Source organism: Nothoprocta perdicaria, unplaced genomic scaffold, assembly GCF_003342845.1.
Source record: "Nothoprocta perdicaria isolate Ctin4 unplaced genomic scaffold, notPer1 scaffold_14, whole genome shotgun sequence".
Classification (NCBI taxonomy): domain Eukaryota; kingdom Metazoa; phylum Chordata; class Aves; order Tinamiformes; family Tinamidae; genus Nothoprocta; species Nothoprocta perdicaria.
Genome location: NW_020454538.1, coordinates 3,140,124 through 3,159,775, shown reverse-complemented (window position 1 = coordinate 3,159,775; position 19,652 = coordinate 3,140,124). Strand labels below are relative to the sequence as shown.

General features: G+C 37.3%; 1 protein-coding gene across 2 annotated transcripts in view; it reads right to left on the bottom strand.

Annotated features, from left to right (window-relative positions):
* The window catches only part of NSD2 (nuclear receptor binding SET domain protein 2), a 97,353-nt gene that overhangs the window by 15,135 nt on the left and 62,566 nt on the right, over positions 1-19,652 (bottom strand). For both annotated transcript variants that reach the window (XM_026034071.1, XM_026034070.1), the window contains exons 6-10: positions 16,582-16,726; positions 15,477-15,554; positions 13,887-14,005; positions 10,799-10,880; positions 9,691-9,815 (exon numbers count right to left, since the gene is read on the bottom strand). In XM_026034071.1, coding sequence (XP_025889856.1) covers positions 9,691-9,815; positions 10,799-10,880; positions 13,887-14,005; positions 15,477-15,554; positions 16,582-16,726 — 549 coding nt within the window. The remainder of the gene's footprint in view (positions 1-9,690; positions 9,816-10,798; positions 10,881-13,886; positions 14,006-15,476; positions 15,555-16,581; positions 16,727-19,652) is intronic.

Sequence of the window (19,652 nt, the reverse complement as noted above, 5' to 3'; positions counted from 1 at the left end):
GTTGTGCTTGTCCTGCCTCGCGCAGGCTGCCGCCGCGAAACGAACTGCTCCTTCATCGTGGCCCCAATGAAAGGTTTAGCAACTGCATCGGGGAGCCATGGCACGTGAGACCCGTGCAGAGCCTGTTGTCCCCATTAACAGCTAAGAGTGGCTTCATACTGTCTTATTTTGGGGGCTAGTAAAGTGAGGGGCCAGCAAAGCCCCCCTTTAATTAAAAAGGATTTAATCTTAAGAAATATTTTTGGAGGACAGGTCAGTTTGGGCCTAATCTGATGTTTTCGCTCAGACAGGGACGTCTCCATAGCAGCCACCTCCCTGTGCTCCCTGACTGCCTTTCAGGTCATCTCCTTCGGTGCTGCAAGCAAGGATTCAACCTCCAAACTGCCCAAGTTCTCCAGGGAAAGCAGAAGAAAACACCAGGGCAGTAAAACAAGCATCTGCCCACCTTAGGCCTGCAAAAAGAGGGTGACGGGGAACAGCTTCACCTAACAGTTCTCCGGGAGGACCTGCGACCACGAGGGCCAGGGGACCCACGCGTGGGTCCTTGGGGACCTCGGCGCCACAGCCCCAGCAGGGCCAGGGCCCATGCAGGAAACCACTAAGCTGCACGATAAGCCTCTCTGTGATCGAAAGAAAAAAGTCCTTAACTAGAAAGCGGATATACGGCACAGGATCAGGAAAGTAGATCACGTGTAAACAAAACACGACCTCTAAAATGAAACGCAACTGTTCTGCGGCCTGTGAACGCACGTGATATGTTACACAAGTAAACATCTAATAGTTCTTACTAAAAAGCACAGCAAGCCATAAAAAATTACAGGTCTTTCCTAGTCTCCGCCTCCATGCCAGTTGTTTTTTTAATTGCAGTTGAGATACAAATTAAAACTTTCCCTTGCGATCCTGCCAAGCTGGTCTTGTCCTTGTTTCTGTAACACAATCTTCTCCGCAAGGTAAACTGCACGCCATTAACTCTCCTGACAGTTAGGCCAAGGTTGAAAGTAACCAACACTTAGGCTAGCAGCAAAACCTGTTATTTAGCAATTTGTAGCTACTGCTAGTTTGGTATTTAATGCATTTTACATTTGGAATAATTCCCTATTTCCCTAAATGGCACGTGCTGTTTTTAAGGGGTCAAATGGAAGGAAAAGGCAAAGTTGTTCTCTTCAGGCTGCCAGCACTGACCATCTGTGCAAAACTATCACACTTCAACTCCACAGGCACTGCAGTTACCAGCAACAATTAGCAAGGCTAAAAAATAAAATGAATACTGAGAAGATATTTTTCTGCTGAAGTATCACTAAAAGTACCACAAAACTTTTTAATTGGTAAAATACACAGGTTTTCTTTCCTACTTCCTTGATTTAGGAAACTTTAAAAAAATACAGTAATTGCCTTTGAAAGATTTCGTACTGCACTCATTAGACAGTCAGCAAAGTTGCTTTTTTACCCTCAAATCTGTTTTTTTCCCTCTCTTTTTTATTTTTAATTGTGTATACATATGAGAGACAGGAAAAAAAAATCTAACCTAACTAAAATCAAGAGGATTTGGGCCGTTAGAACTTAATTCAGGGATTAATAAAGTTTGGGATATCATTGCTTACAAGAGTGACAAATTCTCCCTTCAGATCCGCATAGCAATTTTCAGCTATATGAGTTGTTAAACACAAGTCACACAAGCAACAAAAATGACTTGAAGAGAATACATAAGGAATTGTGGCTTCATTTTTATAAATTTGCTATAGCCTTGTTATTGGAAAAGTATTTAGTATTGAATCAAGTAGACATCAGGTTTTGAAGCATTTCTATATTTCTCTAGTTTTAGTATGACACTTCCCTCCATGTCTTAGCAGTGGGAATATACAAAACTGCCAATGTATCATCAATTTTAAAACATTAGATTTAGTGAACTCACAGTATTTTGATCATACACCTCACAGTGCTGCAACTTCTGGCGGGTATTAGGCACACAAGCTTATAACAGGACAGAAGCAAGCAGATTAAATTTGTCATCTGATTTAAGCCTTTCACATGGTTAAAACTGCCTGCTCAAAAATAACCTGAAGAAGTATTTAATGGGTTATTTCAAACAAGCATAGAAACACTTTGAGAAAGGCTACAGAAGAATGCTTATAAAAGCAATCATCAGCATTAATTCATTACTAAATAACGATGCTTCGGATGTTGCAATATCTGATGTACTAAGCTGGACTACAAGCAAACAGACACTGAATTTTGCTCCATAACAATACTGGATAATTGTTTAAATATTAGGACAAGGTTTTCTGTTTCCTGATTTACCTCACCCTAATACTTTTGTACAAAAGGGATATGCAGTGTGCATACAGATGCACAGACGGTGCGTGTACTGTAGTTCCTTCTCATACAAGAGGTCTTTTTTAATGAAGGCTACTGAGCAGGCCAAGGAAGGAATAAGAAACATGGGCATCTCTGTCCGTGTAAAGTAAGACTTAAGATACTAGCACATTAAAAGGAACTGACCTAACTATGTGTATTTTGTGATTTTACATGTTCTCAATTTTGTCTTTTGATTGAAGCGCTCTGGGAAGATTTTCTGAGGTAGGAAAATGATTTGACAAAAACATCGTGTACAAAAAGCACTTATTCATTTTTTTTCCCCTCATTACAGGAATCCGCCCGCCCCAGCTGCAATGCTGTGATTTTCAATTAACAGCATAATGGTGTTCAGAAGCGAAAGGATAAGCACTAGCATACTGAAACATCTCGTGTGCCATTCATTAAGCCATCTGAATGCTGAGTTCAACTCTACAAGAAGAGCGGCAACAAACTGAAGTATTCTTTGCAACCAAGTACCTGATTCCAGTTTCAGTCACACGGCTTAGCAGAAATGCAAGTCAATTCTTCATTCCCTCTGGCTTTTTTCTTCCCTTCCCCTTCTCTTCTTCCCCTCAGCCCCCTCTGGCTCTATTTTTTTGGAAAGTTAGATACAAGCTGGCAGGTAAACTGAGCTTTGCATATTTCTAGAATCATGTGAATGAACTCAGCAAATGGTAACACAGGTTAACACCTGGATGCTTGAAATTTCACATATAACAAGAATGACAAGCACTGACAGACTCCCAGCTGGCATCCAATCATACTGAGACTTGATACAAGTATAGGTTGGAAATTAAAAAGTCAAATGATCTTGTGTTCCAAAGTAGTGGGTGAGGATGAAATAATAATATTAAAAAAAAAAAAAGTTGCAGATATTTGCTCCATCCACTCACCAACCACTTGAGAGAAATAAGTAAATTCCTTAAATCCAAATCACATTCAAGAATTAAAAATAAAGCAATAAATGTATCTACAGTAAGAACACAAGATCCAACTGTTCTGCTTTGCATAGCTGGCCCTTAATCAGCTGTTCACCTGGCTATCAAATATGCTTTCTCTTCCAAGTTCAGGAATAAGTCTCTACTCATTTTTAAGTGCTGATTTATAAAACCATCTTTGCTGACTCCCTGGTTGAGGGCTGTTTTCTTTCCCTCCCCTCCCTTTTTTCTCCCCCAAAAAGCTACCTCTTGGCTTTTAAAGGGTAGACTATCAATGTTTGTAAGGCAAAAGTAGATGCCTTGAGAAGCAAAGGCACGTTTCAAGTACTGCTGTTGTGTGTGTTAGCAAACGTGAAGTGCACTCTGTCTTTGCTGAACTCACTATGAATTCTCCTCTGCTACTTCCAATTCAGACAAGCTTTTCCTTTCCAGAGTAGGAAGGTTCAGAACAAATTTGTAAATTCTGAATGAAAAAAGCTGCTAACATTTTTACATTACATAAATAAAATTACATTTATGCCTCCCATCTATGCTGCACACATTAGAAATGGCTCCCACAGCTACCAGCTCCACCAGTTGCACCTTCTCGGATTTTTCTTGCTACCAAAGTGCATTCTTCATTAAAACATGTCCATTCTTCCTCTGCACACTTTATTACCTCAGTCTTATAAAAACACTTCTTGTATTACTTGCATTAATGTGCTTGTTTAACAGCACTTAATCACTAGGAGTGCAAACTTTGACCTTAGACATATTCAAGACAATGTTGTCGTTCTGTCATGTGCTTATCCTGTTACAGAAGCAATTAAAGGGCATTTTTTTTCTCCAGTGCCGAAGTTAACCCTCCCACTTCCCTTTTACTGCAGCATCTCTTGATTTATAGTCCCTGCTGTACTGCACCAAAGAGAAACAAAACCCACTATGTATACATATTTTAAAATTAGGGGCATATAAAACTGAATACAGAGCAGGGCAGGAAAATATTATTTGCTTCTGCTGTTTTGATGGGTAAGCAAGTCACTGCTACAGGAAGGAAGGGGCTCAAACAAGAAGTAACCTGTGATTCTCTCTGAATTGTTTCAAGATACTCAGCTGGCTCAAGTAGCATCATCAAGTCACTCTGTGTCCTCTATGGACAGGTCTTATCTTTTTCAAAGCATTTTAGAAGTACGTTCCCATGACTTCCAAATGCCGGTGGCAAGTACATTACACTATGCTTAAAATTAAGGACACAACTACCGGCCCAGGCTTCCTGCAGCGACTTTGGAGTCAGCGATTTCTGCAGAACCACAATAACCCCGGCGCGGTCTGGGCGGAGGAAGAGCTCTCTGCATGAAGAGCTGCGTCTACATGTCCTGAGGAGCAGCAAACTCTAATCCTTTCCTACAGGGAAACACCAACCATAACTTCATTGCATTAACAAAAGAGCTCACTACTAGAGGGCTTTTTTTCCCCTTTTTTGGGCGTCTAAGTACAGCTTACGTAGAGGTCATTAGGCAGCATACGGACATCAGATCAGACTGTATTCAAAAGAATCTCTTGTGCACCCACACGGAGACAGAAAAACTGACAGAGTCAATTGAGTTACAGTTAACATTTCCTTTATTTCAGTATAAGAATTCCTGAACTGAAGAATGATATTTTGGCCCAAACTGCTAGACTAGATAAAATTCTTTAAGTATGCGGTGCCACAAGTGTACACAGTACTGTAAGAGCAAAAAGACGGCCTGGGACAAGTTTCATTTTTATTATTAGCAGTAGTTAGACGTTTCAGATAAGGATATTATGCATTTCTGAATTTGCCTGGAAAGTTAATTATAACTCTGAGAACATTTTTAAAACATTATAAAATTGCCTACAGATACTCATGATACTTTGGTTTGGGATGTGGAATAAAAACCTACATTATGTAAACATTCAGCAAACAGAATCTCTGCACTCTGAAGCCTAAGTAATACACAAGGTGAGATAAATTACATAAGAAACTTAATTTTCTACAAAGAACGTGCTGCCAAAAAACAAGATTCAAGCCTAGAAGTATTTTTCCCCCCAAGTGAAAGTGGAAACATCATAACAAAACAATGCGAGCTGGTGGGCAACGTAGGTCATTTCAATTATTTGAAGTTTTAGCAGAGGTTTAACATGAAACAAGTCCGATTACTTGCAATGTTCCACAAAAACATACTCCTGACTGGTTACTGGTGGTATAAATAGGAAAGAGCAATCTGTAAGGCATACAGGAACAAATAAAGAAAACAACTGGCTGGTAAGTCACAGAGAATTTCAAGTGACACTGGATATTAAATTATTCCTAAGTGTTGTTTTATAGAGAGAATTCTCTCTGGAGGAAGCTGAAACGACGTGCTAGAAGCACATTGATTCTGTTTCACAAACTGCAAGATTAGCCAAATTTTTATTTCCTTTCAGGGCAGTAGCTTTTTTAAAATACTGTGAATGTCCTTCTTCCTTCTTGTTCTTAGGATTTCAGAGAGTTACTTCTACCTTTAGGAAACTTTTAGCTGAATACTGTAAGGCAGCTAGACTCCAGTGCTGATAATGAAGCTGATACAACTTTCTAGTCTGAAGCTCTATATGTCTAATTATGCCTGCCTTCTTGAAGAAATTGCCTTACCTTTTAAGATTTGTATGTTTTCTTCATTATGCTAGTACTCATTTAAAAAAACACCTATTAGCAACTCTGCCTCAAATCAGTAATGACAAAAAATATTAATATGGACAGAAACAGCCAAACTCAGGGCCATTTTTAGGCTTTGGTAATGTGCGAAGTTGTAGCTACAACCAGCATGCAAGTCTGATGGACACCGAATGTTACAGAAAGAAGTAAAAATTCCCTCTGTGGAAGATACAAACGTTAAGAGCAATACCTTAAAATCTTTCACGGGCTTCTTTCAACTGCCATCTGCTGGTCAGCTCATACTTCATGGGGGCATGAGGAACGACAGACTAGCTAAGAATTTAGAGTATTACATGTTCTTTATTTTGTCCTCTTTTAAAAAAAATACAATTTATTTGACAAAGTTCAGAAGCAGTATCTAGGCCCTGCAGGATATTGTGACACTTATCTGCTATCAACAAATCCATCCAATTTAATGAAGCCAGCCAATAGCCACAAAAATTGATTGAAAAGCTAAAGCAGATAGTCTCATGCAAACACACAAAGTGTGCCAATGATCCATCAGTAATGGTAATGCAAAACTTTTTGTATTTATTAAAAATACTGGCACCTACTAAATTACTGAAAGGGGAATGAAGAGGCAGAAAAATAAAAAGAAAACAATGGTTTATCTTCCAAAATGAGAATACACCACCTACATCTCTTGTCAAAAATACCATAATGTTTTACAGTTATACCAAGCCTTATACAGGCAATAAACAATATTCTGATATTCTGCAGACTTGGAAGTGTTGAGCATCTTTCTCACATTTAAACCTACCAGTTAGTCATTAAGAACTAGATTTTAAACAAGATCGTATTTCAGAGGCAGTTTTGGAGGAAAGCACTACTAATATTAAGTGCTGACATGTAAAATTAACTACTTTGTCTCATGATTAAATGAAAGAATGGAATTTATTCATTTAAATACTGAATAAGAAGATACTACTAAGCTTTACCTAGCGGCTTAAAAAACACAAACAAAACAAAACACAAGACTACTGATTCTGTCCATCCATCTTAAAACACCTTAAAAGAACTCAATTTTTAGAAGGGAGGGAAAGCCTTTGATACATCAAGTCTGCAAATGCTTGTGTCCTTAAGGCAGAAGACCTCCCCTCCTATAAATCTGATAGCCAAAGTCACTTACTGACTGAAAATTTGGCCTAAACTTTTTCCTTCTTCATATTTCAGCAAACCCCCCAATAAAGGCCCCAATAACAAAAGAAAGCATCCAAAATTCTGAAGGTTTTTATCAAATCAGATGCATCATTCAAACAAGGAAAAATTGGACACATCCTTCCCTACTGAACACACGTCTCCTAAAACTCAGTTCCAGTGGACTGATATTGAAGAGGAGCTGTGTGCCACTAGCAACAATCATTGACAAATAACTGTTTTATATCTGCGTTCCACTTTGGAACCAGCTGTTCACATGTAATGTGAAATTAAAGCAGCAAACGGCCAGAATCCCCTTAATATTGCGGTGCTGTATGTGCTTGTGGGATATGCATCTTTTTTTAAAAATCTTTGTTAACACAGCATCTAAATCTACATTTAGAAGTATAATAGCAAACACAAAAATATAAAAGTGAATTATCAACGTTGAGAAGAATTACATCCTATTCAATTGACTGAGCACGACTTTCATCTCTGTTTCTTTTTTCAAGCTCTTTTCCCTTAGCACTCTGGAGAAGATTTCTTTCTCTGGAGAAACACTTTCAGGCCACACATATCCACAGCTATTTAGACAACTGCTAAATAACATTACGAAAGGGAACAAAAGGTTTTAAAGCTACCCACAAGATCCAAAATTTATTTATATTTTGCCTTGTTTTGTGGAATGGATCACCAATAAGTTCAAAAATACATGCCTCTCATTTTTATTTTAGCTAAAGGTAGAATATACGCAATAGAATAAAAACCACTAGCTCCAGTCCTCAGCTGGTGTTAAGTTCAAATAAGTGTAGCTTTAAATCAGCTAAGGATCCAGTCCACTGTAAACTCATTTTTTCCCCTGCCAAAGTCTGTTGTTTGCCAGGGAATATTTTCTGTTATGCTGGTGGAATTGTTTTGGTGTTTTAAAACCTTTTAAACCCTTAAAAACAATGATTTTACTTCCTAATTTGTATATCTGTGTTTGTGAGAAGCATACATATTTATTTTCCTCCTGTGTTTTTTTGCTGTTTAGCAGTAGCCAAGTTAAGAGCTCAGCCTATGGTATCTGCATTTTCTTATGTGAACCATTAGTTACAACCCAAAGCTCTACCAAAAAAGAAAAAAAAAAAAAAAAGCCATTTTATAGAGCGATTTTTAAGAGAGATTTTTTTTTAAACATGATATTTAGGAAAAGGACATTTTTTCTCAGGAGTTAACAGCATTTAGAGATGTACATTTCCAGTCCAAAGGATAGTAACTTCCCTAAATGGCTCTGGCTGAACAGATGGTCCCAAACAAACACAGCCATTAGACTGCAAGACCCAGTAGTTGAGTCAAAAAAAGCAGGAGCTCTAAGTCAACAGACATGAGTCTCTCAGTAGAGAAAACAAGTATGACATTGTTGGACTACTGCTCTAGCAAATATTTCCTATAGGGCTTGTTTTGTCTGTTTTACTGGGGCACTGGAGGGAGAATTTAGGGGGTTCTTTAAAAAAAAAAAACTGTTAAAAGTCACAGTAAGACATACAGCCATTAACATGCATTTTTTAAAAAAGGTAAAACCATTAAATGAACATAGTCTAGGTATTTTAACTGCATTCGTTATAACATCTATGCACCTCATGCTTTGTTAGACGGGGGAGATGAAAGGATCTCTAGGATCATTGGAAGCCCTACTACTGTGTTAGCAGGAAAAATTATTTTTTTTCTACAAATTCTGTAATACAAACTGCTCGAAGCCATCTGTCTATGGATATTTTACTAAATCCTACTAACTAGAATTTCAGATCCACCTGCAAAACAGCATGCATACTTCATTCTCATGCTGCCACTCTTTGGCCGACTGGTTTTAACAGTAAAGATGACTTGGAGAATGGTTTAATTGATTACATGAATACAGTTCTGGTACATCCGTCTCATTTATTGTATGTCGTCTGAGGAGAATTACAGTACCAAAGATGCAGAGCTAGGACTATGATTAGTAAGTATCAAAAAGATGCCTTCTTCACTGCCTGTTTAACTCTACTGGCAATGAAGCTATTTGCATCACAGAGAAACAGCACTTAAAAGTCTGAAAACTAATTTGAGATTAAAAGGGCTCTGCTCAGAAAAAAATGTCCAGTTCTAAATCAAACACAGGATTAGGAAACTTGCTTCAATATAAAAGCTATGGCAACATGACAATATTGAGTTACATAATGTAACTAATGTAGTACACTTACATAAAGTCTGTAGAAGAAAATACAGAACACACTGGCATTTTACTTTGCCTCTAATAGAAGGTTACAATTCTAAAACTTTGTTGGTAAATACATTAAAAACAACAATATCATCTTGACGTCCCCAAATCAGACGTTCTTGTTACAATAAATGAATTTGCAATGCACACGTTAACAGGTTTCACAGAGGCCAGAACTGTAACTTGTCTAGAGCACCAACGTTAGAGAATTCGCCTGTTTTCTCCTTTTTTTTTTTCTTTTTTTTTTCCTGCTTTTAAACAAAAAGATTCATGCCTGAAAATTTCTGTAATTAAATGGCTGTGTGCAAACACCACTTTTTTTTTACCTCATTCTCAGTTAAGGAAGCTGAAGGAGATGAACTCTTGCTAAAAGCAAGAGTTGAAGATTCTGCAGCTGAAGCCCGATTTCGCTTCTTCAGAGGTTTACATGCATCAGACAGATTTTTCGTTGCTGTAAAATAATTTTGGTTTACAAAGTGAAGTTTGGAACTTTAAAATGTTATTCCCTGAAGCCATTTAAAATATTCCTTCAGATAAAGGAAGGAATGATTTAGGTAGGTCTTCTGGGCACCTACACATGCCTGAGAGAACACAAAATTAGTTTCTGACACCACTTGTTTTGGATTGGTTTTAAAGATAAAGAGGTTTCTATTAAACACAAAACGTACTACCAAAAGGCTAAGAAATATTTTCCCCAAATTATTTTATTAATTGCTATTCAAATCAAGGTGTCTTCTGACTTAAGACCTCTTTAAAGCAGAGGTAACAGTTATCTCCTCAGATAAACACTAGAAGGCCTGTGTGAGCTCATCACAATCCAAAGTATTGCTAGTATTTGGATAAGGGAAGGTTTCTATATAGGAAGCAGGTACCAGACATTATCTATGGCATTCCTACATTCGGAAGCTTTCTCAGCTTTGGCATTTCAATATAACACCTAAAGACACTTGCTCTTATGGAAGTTACCTTAAACGGAGCATCATTACCAAGGCTGAGCTTGGGATTTTGGTACAAGATTATTTAGAATTCCCTCTCACACTCCCCACTGCCTCCCATCAAGCATCATTTGAAAGGACCAGGATCTGATACTGATGGGTTTGATGGTCACGATGCTTCTTTTATTGGACAAATGAACAACTGCAAATCTGAGCAGTAGGATCTGAAGTCCACTGGGCAGTAGCTTTAATTTGGTGCCATCAAACGGTGAACTTGTGAACTGCTGCTCTAAATCAGCAAAACACAATTCCCACCAAGTAAATGCTGCAAAATGGTGGTAGTGAGGGAAGAGGGCACAATCCCCCCGCCCGACTGTGGCTTCGTGGCTTTAACTTGTTACTGCTTCAGCAAAATCTAGCCGGCTGCCTCAGCCAACCTGTTATTTTAAAATTATTTAACTGAAAACAGTTACATTAAAACTTATTCTGACCACATTACCTGACTGGTTCTTTTGTGAAGAGGAGGTTTCTGTGACCTTAGTAGAGTTTGTTTTTGCTGTTTTGTCATTGCTTGTCTCCCTCTGTCACAAAAAAAAATATGGAAAAAATAAAAAAACTCCTAATTTATGAGTGGTTGGATAAAACTGGCAGTTACTTCTGGATTTATGTTATTAGAAAGAAAGTGTCTTTACAGATATCTGAATGGTAATGTAGATAAGCTATCCCCATTCTAGTACTTTTTAAGAACTCATTTACAGCACAGGGTACAAACCCATAAACAAATGAAAATAATTCAAGTACACAGTATTCCAGCATCCCACTTATCCAACCCAAACTCAGCATATGGAAAAGGGGGGCTCTATATGAAAATAAAACACTTAAATTATCCTTACTATGCTTTGTCTAAACTGATCAAATTAAAACCTTAAGTAGTATATAAATTTGAGAAGAAACTCTGTGCAGAATGTTAAGTCTCAGATGCTTCTTTCCACTTCATAACCTATAGAGGTGTCTTTTTTTTTTATTACTATGGTTAAGATTGTTCCAGCATTTCCAAAATAAAAAAATACTATTTTCCAGAGAGCATATGTACTGTATAAATTTGCTCCCATCTGCTATTATCAACGATGTTTAGGCCAAAATCAGGGGAATTCTCAACAAGCTTTATCAAAATAAGACATTGCTCCTTAAACACAATACTACTCATAGTTTTTATGTTACACATTCATTAAAATGGAAAGTCACTGAAACTGTAGCCAAGAATGTTTAACCCTGACAAATGCTGACCTGATCAACAAGAACAACTCCACAGAACATAGATTTTTACATACATTTTTTTTCATATTCTTCATCTGACATAAAATATGATCAAGCGGACACCTTAGAGACCAGAAAATTGGTTTGCTTTGGAAAAATAAACATGAATGGCTACTGTACTATAAGATGTTTCACACTGTACTTTTACTGACTTCCAAGTAGACTAAGACACCTATCACTGACGACACTGGAAACTACCAATACCAGTTTGCAAGGCTATTTTTACAGTGTAAAAATGACTGAAAAACCTATAATTTGCTCATAGTTCAAAACATCATTTGCAGAATGCCCGCCGTGTATGGAGTTTTATATAAATGGTGAACTAAAGGACTTTTCAGAACATTCCTACTTGCTCCTTACGACTTAAGTCACTTTGTATCACAGCATTCAGATTTCTTAAGTAGTAATTAAAGACACAAAAAGGAAAAGATAATGCTTAATCCTGGCGCCAGAAGTAAAAAGTCCTGAAAAAATCATTAAAGTGTCTGACTAGCCAAAAAGATGATAGTAAAAGTCTGCAAGTGACCTGGAGCTAAGGGAAGGAAGGTGAATTGTTAGTGTTAGCTTTTTGAAATCACTACGTAGACATCCTGCTGACATTCCCAACTTTTCCTTAATTTAAGCAGTAACACGTGTAGCTAGAAGTACCCTGGCTTGGTGAAGGCAGGCAAAAGACTAAAAGGTAATTTATAAAATATATGGGGAATCAGCTATACTATGTGGGACCCTTCTGTGAACAGAAGGGCAACAAACAATATGCGTTTAGAGCTTCCAAATACATTTTTATAAGTATTTGACTCCTTGTAAGTAATTACTGGTAGATTAAGGTCTTCTGTTTTAAAATGTACCTAACACATTACTAAGTAAAGATCATTAATGGTATGCATCTTACTCGAACCATTTGCCTCAATTGTTAGGTTTTTTTTTTTCTTCTGTTAATATTCACATCTGAATTGTAGTATTAAAGATATTAGAACTTCCTCTGCATGAACTACATTCATTTATTTTACCTTTGGTAATCTAGGCTAATCGGAGCATCCTAATTGCAGTGGGACAGTAAAGAAATTGCTTTCGTGATACACAATGGGGGCCTCATATAAGGAAGTAATTACAATAAATAAATCTATTTGTTACCAGTATATGACGGTTAATTCAAACCAACAGGAAAGTTTAGAAAGGGCCCCAAACCTCCTAGAATATGAAACAAAACATTCAACATCTAACTTGTTAGAACAAAGTACGAAAAACTGGCTTTGGTCCCTCTTTCTGGAAAGGTAGGAGACTTCTCTAAGAGGTATCCAAAATTCTATATATTTTACATATTGAACCCTAAGAAAATCGCCTGGATATCCACAATGCCAAAGGTTAAACAGTTGACTGCTATAACATGTCTACCAAACAGACATCCATAAATGCGACTTCCATACTTTGTTTAAAGTTACATCTATGATCTTTCCTTGTATTAGTTTTATTTAACCACTGCCCCACTGAAGCCCTGGAGACAGGATTTACGAGCCTATACTGTGGGAACACACCTGAAAATACTTGTGAAACCCACCACATTCACTGGTCTGCTGTAGACACTGCCAGAGCATCTACGAGATTTGGGCTGCCATCCATATATGCAGTGTTAGTGACCTAGGGAAGAATCTCTCATTTTCTCAAGCATGTCAATCTGAAAAGGAGCCTGTGATTTGCATGACAAATACACTGTCATCTATACTGCAATCTTGTAATTTGAGAAATTGGACAGCATGCCAGGCTAAAATGCTTTTATAGTTTTAAGTTTATATATAAAAAAGTAGCTTTTCTGTTTTGCTTTACTTTCCTTCCCCTCTCCTTTTGTCTAAATCAAGCACTCATGAAAATTTTAAAGATTTTTTTTCCCCCATTCTTGTACACATCTCTAAATTCTGATTCACGGGGAAAGCAAAGAACCGTAAGGCAAGATGATGCTGAAAGGTCCTGCCTCTGCATCTTTCCTCTGGGAACTGAACTTTCTCAGCAAATATTTTCCACTCCAGTGTAAGTAGCAAGAACAACTTGTCATATTTCCTTCCTCAAAACTAAAGAAACGAAACAAAACAGACACACCACTCCACAGGAACAAGCTCACATATTTCTCTGAAAAATTCACAGCAGTATGGTTTGATATAGGTAATTACTTTTTTTTTTTTTAATCCTGAAAATGGAAATGCTGACAAACTTAACTACAGCAATGTGATTCGTGCTGCTATAAATCAACCCAAACAAACCAACAATATAATTACCTTCCGATTATTCTGTTTATCCATCCTGAGTCTTTTCCTAGGTGCTTCCTGAACTTCAAAATCTTCTGTAGGTTCCTTTGTCCTCTTTTTTTGGTTTCTTTTATTTCCATGTAAGTTACCTTGGGATGGGGGATGGGGGAAACTTACATGAAAAATAATCTAAAACCCACTTCGAAATTATTTTGAACTGATCTAATTATTTAAGTTACTTCTCTTTTCAATCATTACTTTTAAAACATGGTTATGCATTAACAGTTTGAGGACCTCTTAACACTTAAGGTCTGGGTTTGGTTGCTAAAGGCCAGCTCTAGAACACATCCAAACTAACTGCTTAATACTCAATTCATTTTAGAAAGATGAATCTACCTGTATAAGCACTAGTTTAAGATCTGACTATTACTGCCATATCATGTCATATCATATCGTGAGACTGCACATGCTTCATCTATACAGCTTTTAACTCTTCTGTCACTTTGTAACAGTGTCTTATCACTGAACCGAATTTCTACGTCTCCTTCTGGAGTTCTTCAAATGCTACAGATGAAGATACTGGAGACGTCTATTAAGAGGCCTCTGGAAAAGACAAGATATCACCAACCATATGGATTAATTGTCTCTTTCTGGTATGGCAGTTCCAGGCTTTCTCTAACACGCTTACTTATGTTTTACAGGAGACTGTAAGATCCCCTTTCTTTGTGAGCCAAAATCCTAAGAACAGGTTCACTTTGGTCACGTTGAAGCAAGAGACAAGCTATTCACACAGTTACATGATCATCCACTGTCAAATTCAAGCAGCTGGCTGAATGACAGAAGGTCAGTGACTAAGCTATATAGCCTTCCTATAGCTTCAGCCACTACTTGCACTCACTCTACCTCTAAGAGAGAAATGAAGGCTTAGGAAGTGCTCAGTTTCATCAGATGAAATCAACATTATTATACTCTCCTGTACTCTCTAGTTTAGAGGCTTGGAGTACTAATGAGAAGATAACAAGCTCCAGGGGCACATACAGGTTAACTGAGAACTGCCCTACAGCTAGAAGCATTCTATTCCAACAACAGAGAGCTGCAAATATAAAAAAAATAGCAACTAAAAAATACGGATTATTTTCCAATTAATGTTCATCTCTAAACAATCTAGGACAGTCTATTATGAAACTCTGCATCCACAAAACAGACCAAAATGGCTCCAGGAGAACCTGCTACTTACAAAAAGCCAGGGGAAAAAAAAAAAAAATCCCACAATATTTTTCCAGGTTAAAGATAGGTAGATTTCGGTGGGGAGGTGATTGAACTGACATGTTTTCATTCATAGAGAACTATAAATGTACACAAATATATGTACTAGAAACACCTGGTACAGGTACAATTTCAATTACATTTCTTGCAATATGACACTGAGGAAGGTGAACAAAATTCAGCACTACAGTGTTTAGATATTTAATGTGGGATCCATTAAAATTCTAACGTCAAGGAAGACAACATCTGAGATAAAATAAAGAGATTATGATACGTGGGCGATTACATAAAAAAATACACTTAATAGCTACTTATAATGATGAACTATTTGCACACAACACAAATTTCAATTACTTCTGGATCTTGATCTCCTTTTAGGTGAGTCTTGAAACACTTTACGTTTGGCCTCTCCAATATTCTTCAATGATGAACCTTGAGAGATACAGAACGTGTTTTTTTTTTTTAAACTGATATCCAAATATTTTACACTTAAAATTTAAAGTTAAAAACTTTTCAATTTTCCACAAAATGATGTTATTTCACACACACACAGATAGGTAACAAAACTGACTGCCATTTTTTATACATTTTTTCCAAGTCTCACAAACTTTCAAACACTCCCTCTCATTCTTGTCATTGCCCAAAGCAGCACCTGTTGGTTTCTAATACTTCCATAGGAGGTCTTCTTACAGTGCTGTAAAGTTATTTAAATTTGATAAATGCTACTTATTTAAATTTGATAAAGTTCATGCAAATGCAAAGCTATCTTCCTTCTTCTTTCTCAGAGAGATGACTCCAAACCACCTCAAATATTTTGTAAAATAGTTAAGACCATCCAACAAAACTCAATTCTAGACAACAGCAACAAAAAAAAGGGGAGCAAAAAAGACAAAAAAAAAGTGCAGTCTTGTACAATGTCCTAAAAGCTTTGAGTAGCACAATAAAATGCCAAATGGATGAAAGATTCGGAATAAAGTTTGGGAGACTTCTTCCTGAGTTGATGACGATACAAGGTAACATACTTTAGATACTCATATGAAGAAAAGGGGTAGCACTGAATAGACTTTATAAATCATTTCCTAGCTATTCTACAAAAACACAGCTCAAGTTTTACACTAGTAATAATACTCCATCTTCCCTTCCCACCATCCACCCTTAACAGGCAGTGGATGCAATGGCAGCTGCTTATGGGCAGAAGAAGAATGAGAAATCAGCAATCTCTAAACAGCAAAAAGTTTACATAGAACAACTTTTCAGAACAATGAGCAAGAAATGTAGACTTCATGGGTTGCTTTTATTGTAACCATTGGCATTCCTTTGCTATTGGCACAAACACCAAGAATTAAAACTGGAAAACAGTGAAAGCTGTTTTCCCTACAGGTCTGAAATATGTGCTTAGTTTAACACCACTATGTATATCAAATTTAGTTAGAGTACACTAGCACAGTTTTACGTTTACCAGAGTCTTCTTCAGATTTGGGAGAGGTCACTATGGCAAACTTTGTGTTATAGCGAGCTTTCTGTTTTTCACTAAGCATGTTCCACTGCGATTCAAGCAGTTCTTCAATCTCATCACTTGAAGCATCTGGATGTTCAGCAACCACCTATACATGCAGAAATAGGGTTGTATTAAGAAAAGGTGACCGTTGAAAAGAATGGTATACATATTTTATTGCTTTGGACAACTGGATACCAATGAATTACTTAAATTTTCTGCTGGAGACAAGATTAGATTAGAACGGGTGTATCCAGGATTTTTGAATAAATACCTTTCTCCAAAATCATTAATGTTTTACAAATCATTTTGAATTTATTTGCCTTTTAACATTCAGAAAATTGAGCCAAAGGGTAAGCCTTGTGACAGACGAAAGATTCATGTAACTTCTTAATGAATCTATGCCACAATAAATCAAACAGGCAAGCAATATTGGCATAAATATGTGCTTGCCTTCAAGGCTGTCCATCAACTCACGGGGGAGCTAATTATACCTAATTTAGCACATAAATTTACACAAGCTGCATCTTACTCAATGTTTTCCTAAGCTACTTCATTAATGCATTATTTTGAACTATTAGGAGCTCAAACTGTGCATTTTTTTTTTTTTTTAAACAAGAGCATGACACATAATAGCTGTCAATGGGATATCAAGAGACCTTCTGCGAAACCGATTCAATGCAAATAGAAAATCCAACTTTGAAAACAAGACAAACAAACAACTCCTTCAATATTTCCATAGTTCTATTCAAGGAAAACCAGCCTTAATAAAACACACAAGTCAGAAAGCTATCAGAATCTAGGGAACTGAAATGGAAGCTTTTTAAAAACGGAATCTGATTATCAAACATTCTCCAAAATCCCAACAGTTACAGGATGGAAGCAACCAATACCCCAAACCATGAAGTAGATCATGAACACAACTAGGCTAAAGCCAGCCATTCAAACAGCAACACTTTTCAACAAACCAAAAATACATATATTCTGTGAGAAGTTGAAATAGTCTAATTTCTCAAATTTAGTGTGTTAACACCACATTTCCTGTTGTCAAACAAGGTACTTCATTTGCACAAACAACATACAACCTAACGTCATCTCTAGTTCCACCCAAACATGGATTAAATCCAAACAAACCCCCAAAGTAGCAACAAAAGAAACCTCTTAGTCGATCCAAGCCCTGAGAAACCCGCAGCTCTCCAGGACTCCCTGCAGAGCAGCAATCCAAGGAAACGGCCATCAGTCCTTCCCCATCCATACTGTAATGCCACATTCCCAGCATACGTAGGGAAAATGATGTGTGAGGTATCTTGACCTACATGCACATTCACACTGGCCTTTTCCAAATTTAATTGTGCTACAGGAACACATGGAAGATCTTCTCTTGGACCCAGGTGTTAGTATTACTACAGATGTGGAGAACAGTACTTGCCTGGTCCAATTACCACCTCATCGAAGCAAACTACCTAATTTTCACATTTATTTGGCTTGAAGTTCAGCACTTAAACATATGGAAGTCTTTAATCATAAGCTCTGCTTCTGAAATTATCGCTTTACTTTAAAAATAAAAATAATAATAAGGGCCTAACAAATGAATGAAGTAACTATCCTTTATTCTTCTAGGCTCAGAGAAAAGTAGCACAGAAAGGAGCAACTAATGAACCCCACTATTGACAAATCCAGGCTCCAAGCAAGACACAGTAGGCACAGCTCTGGTTTTAAGGCACCTCATGGTTAGGACAAGAAGTCAAATCTTTAGGCATTCCTTTCCATTTACTTCCTTCCCTCCACAGCCTTGGGGCCAGACAGCCTCTTTTAGACCCAGTTTTTGTTTCAGTTTTCTCCTACCTACAAGCAACAACTAAAATAATGATACACTTAAATGCCCAAATACTAACCAGACAAGCAACTCTCAACAACATGGCTGATTCTTTTAGTTAACAGTCTCATCCCCTCAGAAGTATCACAGTATCTAGAGAAGGAGCAAATCCAACTCTTGGATGGAGAGCAAACCCACGCAAGCTGAGCCAGACAAGACTAAGAGAAGGGGAAACACCAAATACCAGCTTGGCTGCAGCCTTCGCCTCCCACAATTGTCATTTTTACAGCAATATGACATGTCTGAAGTGAACCTAAGTTCTTTAAGTTTAGCTAGCAATGCATGAAGCATGAATATATCCCCACTTTGTCAGGAGACTTCAAATCAAGAGAGGAGGAGGACAGGTTCTGACTAGATTAAAGGGACTTCTCAATCCGTCATTTGAAGATTTCATCGCCCTTTTTTGTTCTTTGTACAAATTGCTTCTATATCTAGTATAAAAGATCATAATCATGTGGAATTGGTTCTTTCATGCCTAAATTTGCTAAAAGACATTATAGGTAGAACTGCTATATCTTGAAATATATATAAAATTTTTGGAAACTCTTCTTCTACATCAAATGCTATAGAGGTCAGCGATCACGATCACCGCAATTTCCAAGTTTAAGTCTATTTTCAATTTCCCCAAATGAAACTGAAAAGTACTTCTTTAATGTCAAATACTCCTATTTCTTTTCTATTAATTTTTAAACTACAGTTTACTCATGGTACAAAGTAAAACTTGGTAAGAAAATGTCAGAGATGCAACTTCTATGGTAAAATGTGTTTGGCTAACACATCTGTAGAGTCTGTAATAGCAACTGGAGCTTTGCTTCTCTTAGAGAAAAGTTAGCAATTTCAAATCCCTTATAGCACAAGGCCTCATGCCACCTACCTTAAGGGTCAAGGAAATCCCCTCCCTGCCATTTTACAGAGAGAAAGATACTGGTTGCACAAGGTTCCTTTTAGAAGAACTGGAAACAAAGCTCATGTCTCCAGTGAGATGTTCTTATTCATGCAGCTTTCTCAAAATGAGTGTGTCAAATCTGTATTTAATAACCTGGCTTAAACCCACTCATTTTCAGAGTCAGTAAACTGAACTGGCAATTTTCTTCTCAATTTAACCAAAGCCACTACAAAGGGCACGCACACTATGTTCACATTCAGTGGCTGACCTGCA